Raw genomic sequence first — 10,489 nt, forward strand, 5'->3', positions numbered from 1 at the left:
CGGCAGGAGAACGAACTGAGACAGAAGACGTCATCTTCGGGTCCATGGGCAAGAAGAGAAATCTGTGCGGAGCCCGTGCGGAACCAGAAGGAGCGGCCGCCATTGATACCGGCGGAGAGTCTCCCCGCGGAGCCCCTGAGCCTGGAAGCTAGGCCCGCTGTGCAGCGAGTTGGAGAGCGGAGGCTGCGGGATGAGCCGTGCGGTGGTGTGACGGAGGCCGTGGCGCCGGGGAAGGTGAGAGTTCCCCCGGCCCTGCCGGCGGCTTCACAAGCGGCCCCTATCATTTTGCCACAACACGCAGCCTCCAGTGTACCGGAAGGCCCGGCTGCGGAGGGCCCTATGCTAAACGTAGAATTGAGCAAGGCCCTAGCTCCCGTTCCCGAATCTCCCCGCCCGGAGTCACCAGGGCGGAGCTTATTTATAGAAGGCGCGGTTGCACTCCCTCGGCCGGTGTCAGCCTCATCACCCGAACCGGCCGTTACTCCGGCTTTGCTGAGAGTTGTGGATGCGGCCTACCCTGTGGCCGCGGTGAAGCCAGTATTGGAACCGGCTGGGGTCTGTTTATCGGGCCCTGTGGACCAGCCCTCCGGAGTCACGGCTGCTCCCATCCGCTACCCGGCCCCAGCGGCTGCTGGGCCACAGATATCATCGGCCGCCTCTACCCCACGCCCTTTCTCGGCAAGGTCCCGCCCACCGGACTCTGGGACTGGTGCGGTACCCTCCGTTTGGGTTGCGGAGGTGGTAAAACAAAAGAAGGTTCGAGAGCAGGAGGTATGGAGCCTGCTTCATTCAAAAGGGGAGGCTGGCATGGCGGTGGAAAGATCCCGGGGGCGGCTGGTGTACACCAATGTGGCCCGGGGGTATGGCTTCATACGTGATCAGACTGGTCAGAAGGTATACGTGAACGTAGCCTCCATACGCCACGGCCGTGCCCTGGAAATAGGGGACTTTGTCTCTTATTATAAAGAATACTGCCCCCGAGGGTATTATGCGGTGGCGGTACTGGCGGTACCTGAGGAACGCGAACCCCCGTAAAGAGGACTGTATTGGACACTCCCTTCACCCCAGGAGTTCCACGGCTGTGGGCCCCTTGCTACCGGCCATCAGGAGATGGCCTGGACTGTCAGAGTCTAAAAGAACAGTTCTAGTTTAAAAAAAAAAAAAAAAAAAATGTTTTATGTGATTAAGCTGTTTTTTTTTAGAATGTTCCTCTTACAGGATGTTATTTTACTGATTTGGAAACTTGACAGAACGGGGATACGAAGACAAGAGGGAGTGTTCATGTCCAAGGAAGGGGGAGGGAAAAGGAGTACTGGCGATGTTTATTGTTGAACGTTGAGTTTTAAAGCAAAAGAAAATGAAAAAAAAAATTATAAAAATGGGATACTTGTGCTATTATAAAGTTGTATGATGTATAATATGCAAAGTAAAATGCAACAGGTCCGGGTTAAGGGAAGGTCTGCGGGACCAAAGGAAAGTGTGAGATCCGGTAGGGATCTAAGAGTTGAGGTCTGGGAGACCAGGACGCCGACCATGACATGTAATTGAAAGAAGGAAAATGAGTGGGAAGACATGAGAAAGACAGCCGTCCTAGGTCAGGTCCCCAACACCACGGACACCCCTGAAGAAGGAAAGGCGGGCGCCGGCAATGATCTGGTAGGTGAGTGGCCTCGATCATGGCGTACCGGATAGTGAAAGGTAACAGTAGGGGAGAGTAGGGGAAAGATACACGCCGTAGAGAGAATACGGGTGTACCTTGCCCAATTTGAAAGACGTTGTCATGTGGCGTGCGTGCTGGTGAGTAGCAGTAGGCTGCTCAGAGCATAGTGCTCCCAGTATGGTTCGGCCCCCGCAGATAGTGGGTTTGGCTCAACTTCTGGTCCGACAACAGAATGTAGGTGTAGATTCAGAACGACGAAGGCAGGGATGACGATTGTCGAGGACGACAATGGACAAAGGAAGGGGGAGTGTAGGGAAGGTGACCTGACGGACGGACGGACTAGTCAGAGTGAAGAAAGATAGGTTTGCACAGTGTAGGTAGGAGTCAGTGATTACAGTGGGGAAACAACTAGGAAAGTGTAGTGGACGTGCAGTACCTTGGGATGACCATTAGATGGCAGGGTGGAGTGTGAGCAAAGGACTTTACAGCAGCTTAGGGCTTTAGAAACCGTTGGTCATGGGGGGCGTGGTGACAGTTAGTGACAGTTTCAAGGAACCGGGGGAGTTATAAATACTGAGGGAGGGTTCCAGAAGGTTCCAGTCCCCAGGGGGAGCCCAGGTGACAGGAGGACTACGCCAGTCTGTGTGCCCTGAGGAGAATCCAACCTAGGGGACTGAGGAGAGGAAACGTCAGGGGGTGGTCCTGACAGGGAAGGACCGAAGCAGAGACAAGGCTCTGGGTGGAAGACACCGTATGTATAACGACGAAACTGACCAGTAAAGTGCTGTTGGTGTACGGGCCTAAGGCGGCCACAGTAACCGAGCTGTCAGGATTGTCACTGTGTGAGACGGGACGTTGCGTATAAATACGTCCCTAGTGTGACATACGGTGTTGAAGCGGCTCTGGACACGGAGGGCAGAGAGAGAGATATCGCGGTGTACCCAGAATCTGCCTCATCGTGTCTCTGTTATCATCTCTGCGCGGTATAAAAGTAGGACCACCCCCCCCCCAGCTCGGCACCCCACCACCGACACTACACTCCAACCAAGTCAGTTCTTCTGTTTCGGCCAAAGGCTACTATATCTATAGCTTCTACAGGAAGCAGCAAATCCTACTACAGGAAGAGGCAAACCCTACTACCACGGGAAGTGGTAAATACAAATCCTACGGGAAGAGAGCAAACGCAACTACTACGAGAAGTGGGTAAACCTTACTACTATAGGATGCGGCAATCCCTATCTAGATGCCCTTCTTCTTTATTCCATTCTATTGCTACACACCTATTACTTATGGATTGTATTGCCAACTATAAGGGGGATTTGTCACTGTATACCTATTAGCATTTTATCCAATTCTTTAATCATAGGGTTGACTATATTGTCATGGCTTATAACACCTTGCTTCTCTAACTGTCTGATATGTAACAAATATTTTTTTTCTTGTATACACTTATATCTTAGAAAATGTATGTTTTTTTTTATCATAACAGCACTTTTGGGTACATATCTCTGCCTCTTGATAGGTCTAACGTATATTCAGAGATATTCCATTACTTACATATTCTGGTTTCTAGGTTGAGTGAACTTTTCAAGTAACAGAACAAACATTAATGAACAAATTTGCTTTGTCGTTCTTCACCACCATTCACAAGTTAGAGTAATCAAATACACTGAATTCTAGTTGTGTTACCATACCATTACAATGCCTACCTCTGATCTTTGCAGGTGACCCTGACCTTTAAGGACTTCAAGCTAGAGTATCTATGCAAATTCGATAATGTTACTGTCTGGGATGGGAGCAGGAAATATGGTGAATACTGTGATGAAATAAGTATCCCTGTCATCACCTCTACCACCAACAGTCTGGTGATATATTTTAAAACGGACGAAGACATTCAGTTTAGAGGGTTCCTGGCAACATATACCTTTAGTAAGTATTACAGCTAGGGATGATTGAGTAGTGAAGTATTCGGACTCGCTGTACTCGTTACGAGTACCTCCTAATACTCAGGTACTCGTAACGAGTAGCGAGTCCAATGTAAGTCTATGGGAAATGCGATTAATGGGCTGTGTGTGTGTGCTGGGCTGGGCGGGGACTGTGCGAAAACTGTGCCGGGCTGTGCGGGACTGTGCTGGCCTGTGGGAAGACTGTGCCGGGCTGTGCTGGACTGTGCTGGCCTGTACGAAAACTGTGCCGGGCTGTGAGGGACATTTCTGGCCTGTGCAAAGACTGTGCTGGGGCTGTGCGGCACTGTGCTGTCCTGTGCGAAGACTGTGCCGGGCTGTGCGGGACTATGCTGGGATTTGCAGGTACTGTGCAGGGACTATGCCGGGCTGTGTGGGACTGTGCTAGGCTTTGCAGCTACTGTGCGGGGACTATGCCAGGCTGTGTGGGACTGCTGGGATTTGCAGGTACTGTGCAGGGATTATGCTGGGCTGTGCGGGACTGTGCTGGGCTGTGTGGGACTGTGCTGGGCTGTGCGGGACTCTGCTGGGCTCTGCAGGTACTGTGTGGGGACTGTACAGGGACTGTGCTGGGCTGTGCGGGACTGTGCTGGCCTGTGTGGGGACTGTGCGGGGACTGTACAGGGACTGTGCTGGTCTGTGCGGGGACTGTGCCGGGCTGTGCGGGACTGTGCCGGGCAGTGCGGGACTGTGCTGGCCTGTGCAGACTGTGCTGGGCTGTGTGGGGACTGTGCGGGGACTGTGCTGGGCTGTGCGGGGACTGTGTGGTGACTGTGATGGGCTGTGCGGGGACTGTGCGGGCTGTGCCGAATATTGCAAGGCGAGTAGTGAAATACTCGCCAGGATTCGAGTACCGCGAGTACCTCATTACTTGCCGAGTACCGAATCCTAACAGGTATACTAGCTCATCCCTAATTACAGCCTAATCCTTATATTTTCTTGTGCAAATGCAATTAAGTATTCAATAATAGCGTATCCTTCAGTAAAGAGCTTGATGTGGATACATTTTTGTGAATTGGTTCTCTAAAAGTTCTTTCTGTCTTTCTCTACAGTATAACTGGAGATGGCCACACACCAGAACACTCTGCAGTCCAAACATTTCATTCACAAAAGACCTAATGTCTTTATTGAAGATTTCTCTGCATAATTTTCTCTTTAGTTTGTTTTAATCAATATTAACATCCACCTTAAGAAATTATTTAAATACTTTAATAGTCTGTTATATTACTGTCTTGTTGAAAAAGTCATTTTAATAAAGTTTCCAATTGGGTCATGTATAATTTTGTGTAACATTCAAAAGCCTGGAGTCTCCAGAAAACTCCAAGTGCCACAACTCATACCTTTTAAAGAGTTTGTCCACTACTAGGACAACCCCTTCTTAAGCTAAACTAAATGTTCATCCCCGATCAATTAATATAGCCTATGCTCACCTCCTGTGCTGGCGCCATTCTGGAGGTGTATGAACTCGCTCTCCCTCGGGCTGTCATGTGCTGTTGTGACATTTGACGCTAGCGCCCAATCACCGCTGGTATCACTGTCTCCACCTTCACACGAACTTAACATGAAGAGAAAGCCAGGGATCAGCTGTAACACTAGTTTCTTCTTCATGTTCAATTTGGCAGAGACAGTGATGCCAGCACTGATTTGGCACCGAGCATCAAGAGTCATTCCACCGCCTCATATCCCCGGTAACAAGAGTGCCGACACCGCTGGAACGGAGCCTGCATGGGTGGTGAGTATAGGCTTTTTTATTTTATCGGGCATAACTTTTAGTTTAAGAAGAGGTTGTCCTAGACGTGGACAACCCCTTCCCAACATATGACATATTGACACTTAATTTGCTGGATCTGCCGCTACATTAATGCAGGTTCAAAAATGACTTTGTTATTGTAATGACTCCTAAGGTGTCACTGGCGCTGCTTAGGGGGTGCTATCAGGGGGCACGTAAATGAGCGCAGAGAGTGCAGAAAGAAGGCACACAGTGCACAAGGACCTGAGACTAGTGTAGTGAGCACAGGACCTGGCACTAAGCGATCATGTGACCAGGAGGGTTGAGCCACTGCATGTGAGTGCAGGGAAAGACACTGAGCAAGCAAAGCGTAGGGCAAAGACAGTAAACAAGGTCAATGAGAGCCGAGAGTCAGAAGCCAGATGAACGCGCAGTACCTAGGAACAAGACAAAGAGTATACAAGGACAAGCCAAGGGGGTCAGATAACCAGGAGAGACAGAGCAGCACAAAAGCAGGATACAGAGGCAGAAGTCAGGGGACAAACTGAATCATACACAGCAAGGCACACAATCACAGAGGCACATGTTTAAGGACGAGTCACCTGGGTAACCAACCACTAACAGAGTATATGGAAGTATGACCGACTCTAAATGCAGGTACTACCAACATTAAATAGCCGCCCCAATACCAAAGAGAGGTGTACTGAATTAACCCTGACCTGACCAGGATGGTCTCAAAGGGGGCCACCGGACCCCCAGGTTTCCCAGGAAACAGGCAGTGAAAGGAGCGCAACAGATGATCGGCATGAACTGATCGGGCAGGAACCCAGGATCGGTCCTCAGGACCATATCCCTTCCAGTGCATAAGATACTGGAGGGAACAGTGGACCAACTTGGAATCCACGATGTGCTCCACCTCGAACTCCTCCTGACTATACACCAACACAGGCAGCGAGGGACCCAATGACGCTTCTTCAACAGCCCCCAATGGTTTCAGCAGGGCCCTATGGAATACATTGGGTATCTTAAAAGATGCTGGAAGATGCAAATGATACGCCACTGGATTCACCACCTCCGTGATCTCATAAGGGCCAATAAACTTAGGCCCCAATTTAGCCAAAGGAATCTTAAGTTTAATGTTCCTGGTGGACAGCCACACTTTATCCCCAACTCGAAGGTTGGATCCCACCATAAATCTCCTGTCCGCAAAAAGCTTAAATTTCCTATGAAACTCCCCAATATTCTTTTGGACCTCCCGCCATAAATTCCCCTACTGCTGTACAGCAATATCAGCCCCCGGCCAACCGGAGTCCAGGCGAGAAAACTCCCCAAAGTGTGGATTAAACCCATAGTTACAGAAGAAAGGGAGTGGTTAGCAAGGTTATTAAACGCAAATTCTGCTAAAGGTAAGGCATTGGACCAGTCTTCTTGACTGGAAATGGCAAGGAGGTGCAAAATCTGTTCTAATGACTGATTGGTCTGTTCGGTCTCAGCATCGGTCTCTGGATGGTAAGCAGACGACAAAGACAAGTCAATACCCAACCGTTTACAATACGCCCTCCAAAGCCTGGACACAAACTGCACGCCACGGTCAGACACCATATTCAAGGGCACACCATGGATATGAATCACATGTTGATCGAACAGCCTAGACAAGGTCTTGGCAGAGGGTAGTACCACTAAGGGTACAAAGTGTGCTTGCTTCGTAAACCTGTCCACCACCACCCAGACGACAGTATTACCCTTGGAGGGAGGAAGATTGGTGATAAAATCCATGGACAGATGTGTTCATGGTCTATCAGGAACTGGCAAAGGCACCAATTCCCCGGCTGGCCTGTTGTGAGAGCACTTAGGCTGGCTTAACATTTGCGGTTTAGTCCGCAACGTTTATGCCGCATTCATTCGCATGCATCGTGTTTTCCTATGTATAACGTTGTGGATGCAGATACATGCGTTCGTATGCTTTTAGCTGGGTTTCACTATGCATGCTTTGTTTTGGGTTTTGCGGCGGGGCGCGGCTAATGCAACATGTTGCAATTTTGGAGGTGTCAATTTTCTGCCACCATACGTATGCGGCCACTTGTGGAAGGAATGCTTCGAAACAATGCATTACAGTCTATGAGAACGCATGCTGTTCTCTCTTGATCTTACTTCTGAGTCGGGGCTCCCTCTGGTGGTTACTACGGGTAGTGGAGCTGGCCAGGTGTTAGGCGCCGAGTTTCCCCCAATGCACAGGGTGAATCTCAAGCCATGTCTTCTGCGGTCTCCTATTCCTCTGTGGCCGCAGAGTTTCCTGCTCAGCAAAGGCGTCGGCCCAGGCGTCTTGCCCAGGCTAATGATAGGTGTCTGGTTGCTCTTTCAGGCTCTGCTGTAACACCATGCTTGAGTCAGCAGCAAGCAGACGCTCCAAGGACTAAGTCTTGTATTTTGCCTACTGAGCATGCACGTGGGATGATCTCTCATTGGAGGTCGGAGATCACATGCGCAGTTCCTGTTCCTGCTTTGATTGGTCCACTACTGGGAAGGTCCCAGATGGAAGCTACTATAAAACAGTCACATTGCCGCTCGGCCATGCGCTAGTATCTATACTCTTATGCTAAAGGTGTGTATGATGATGGATGCATGTATCTGGTGACTGACTCATTTGAAACCCCTACCCTTGGTTGTGCCTGTTGTTAGGGTCTATTGGTAGAGTCAGCACCTGTCAGTGGCTAGGCTTTCAGCCACAGTGCTCCAGGTCAGCACCTCACAAAGCGCCATATTGTGCCATCCAGCGCAAGGCACATAAGTACCACATCTACTGCGGCGCCGAGTGCTGGTGAGTCTAGAGGGACTCCGACCCTGTGTCTTGGGGCAGAGTCCTGTGACATTACACCAGCGCTCACTTCGCTGAGCTCTGTGAGCTTAACAGGCTTCAGCATTTATATTTGGCGGTAGTGCGGCTCTATGAGGTAACAGAGTCCGCCTCGTATACACCGGTGTTGTGAATTCGCTTTCTGGCCTACCTCTGGTTAGTACTGAAGGTAGTGGAGCTGGTCATATTGACAGAGGGGTTGCGAGTTCTCTTTCTGGGCTCCCTCTGGTGGTTACTGGAGGTAATGGAGCTGATCTGATTAACAGAGGCTTGCCACCTGATAATGAGGAGGACGATTGGAGATCTGGGGTTTCAGACTGGATTTAAGACAGCCGACTCCCTCTATCCCTGCTGGTGATTTTTTCCTGCCTCCTGAGGTCTTAGTTTCCAGTTCAGTCTCTGCATGCTCAGCTAAGTGTTCTTTTGCTATTCTGTTCTTATGGAACTAATTTTTGGACTTCCATGTGCTGCTTGACAAAATACAGGATTCCAATTATAGTAGAAGATTAATCATTTATTCCCAACGCGTTTCGAAGTAAGAATTACTTCTTCCTCAGGGGATGACAGATATCTGTTATCCCCTGACGAAGAAGCAATTCTTACTTCGAAATGCATTGGGAATAAATGATTCATCTTCTACTATAATTGGAATCCTGTATTTTGTCAAGCAGCGCATGGAAGTCCAAAAATTAGTTCCATAAGAATTGATGTATTAGCGGTCACTTGTCTGGCCATTGGACGTGCAGCAGCTGACTACCAAGTGTATATGCCTGATCTCTCCTGCAATAGGTGAGTGGATTTCTTTTATAATTTTAACATTAACCCGGATAAGACCCTATTGCGCTTTTTCTTGTTCCTCTAGTGTACTTTTGCTATTCTGTTCACATTTGATCGGGTTTTGTCTATTTCAGTTTTGTGTGAGTCAGCCAACTCTGGCTGGGGCTGTGCTGAATCACCATCTATATGTTACTGCTTGTGCCAGTTTGTTTTTGTCCCTTATTAGATTGACCTCTTTTTGCTCTGCTTTCAGAATATACCAGAGTGCTGATATAATGAGCGAAGTCGTGCGACTTCAGTATTTTTCTATCAGACGTGTTGGACTTTTTTGCAGGGTTTTTTGCGTGATTGCAGACAGTGTCTTTCCTTTCCTGTCCTGTCTAGTCAGTGTGGGCCCCATCATTTGCTCAGTCTAATTTCCTACATGCGTTTGTGTTTTAATCTTGTCTCACCGACAATATATGTTTGGGGCCTATCTATTCCTTTGGTCCTTTGGAGTCTGCTCTGGGGCAGTTTAGATTTCCCCTTTCTTGCTTTAGGCTTAGATAGCTCTCCCGGCTGTGCCGAGGCGTCTAGGATCATCGTAGGCACGCTCCACGTCTACTGCTAGTTGTGTGGATAGGTTCAGGGGTCTGCAATCCGCTTAGTGACCAACCTCTCTGGGTTTCTGTGGCTTAGCTTGGTCTTGCTCTCCTCCTCGGTGACCCAATCATAACAGAAACACGAGACAAACCGCAGACTCTAGGATACTCAAAAGAAGAAAAGAATTGTAAAAAAAAAATAAAAGTGTCAGTTTTTTATATATTTGTTCCTATTTTTCTCTGGGGCCGTAGGAGGATTTTTTCTTTAATGGAGTTTAAGCAATTGTCTGATCGTGTTGAGCAGCTCGCTGCTGAAGTGTGGGGAATTTCTGCCTAGCTCGCTCAATCATCTGCTATTTAGCCAAAAATCCCTACTCCTGATGTGTTTTCTGGGGATTGGTCTAAATTTTAACAATAATTCTAAACTATTTCTTGCCTTGAAGCCTAACTCATCGGGGAGCTCTGTGCAGCAGGTTAAAATTGTCATCTCCTTGCTGTGCGGCGATCCTCAGGATTGGGCTTTTTCTCTGACACCTGGAGATCTTATTCTGACTAATGTGGATGCATTTTTTTCAAGCATTGGGATTGTTGCATGATGAACCTAATGCTATTGATCAAGCTGAAAAAACTTTATTGGCATTGAGCCAGGGTCAGCATTCTGCAGAGTTATATTGTCAAAAATTCCAAAAGTTGGTGGTCCTTACTAAATGGAATGACGGTGCCCTAGCAGCTTTCTTTCGGAGAGGTTTGGCAGAAACCGTAAAAGATGTTATGGTGGGATTTCCTGTTCCCTCTAGTCTTGTCGATTCTATGTCATTAGCCATTCAAGTTGATCGGCGTTTACGAGAACGTAAAACTACACGGGAGGCGCTGCCACCTTTTGAACGAACGTCTGAACACATGCAATGTGATAGGGTTTTTTCT

The 10,489-nt window shown here is 48.6% G+C and overlaps 1 protein-coding gene across 2 annotated transcripts in view; it reads left to right on the plus strand.

The window, feature by feature from the left end:
* LOC141083085 (embryonic protein UVS.2-like) overlaps window positions 1-4,904 on the plus strand; it is a 68,232-nt gene extending 63,328 nt beyond the window's left edge. For both annotated transcript variants that reach the window (XM_073567255.1, XM_073567256.1), the window contains 2 exons: window positions 3,385-3,589; window positions 4,677-4,904. In XM_073567255.1, the coding sequence (XP_073423356.1) occupies window positions 3,385-3,589; window positions 4,677-4,681 (210 nt within the window). In that variant the 3' untranslated portion in view covers window positions 4,682-4,904. The remainder of the gene's footprint in view (window positions 1-3,384; window positions 3,590-4,676) is intronic.
* Window positions 4,905-10,489: the final 5,585 nt, after the last annotated feature.

The sequence above is a fragment of the Dendrobates tinctorius genome, unplaced genomic scaffold (genome assembly GCF_039654945.1).
Source record: "Dendrobates tinctorius isolate UK_male_01 unplaced genomic scaffold, ASM3965494v1 ptg000019l, whole genome shotgun sequence".
In the NCBI taxonomy this organism is placed as follows: Eukaryota; Metazoa; Chordata; class Amphibia; order Anura; family Dendrobatidae; genus Dendrobates; species Dendrobates tinctorius.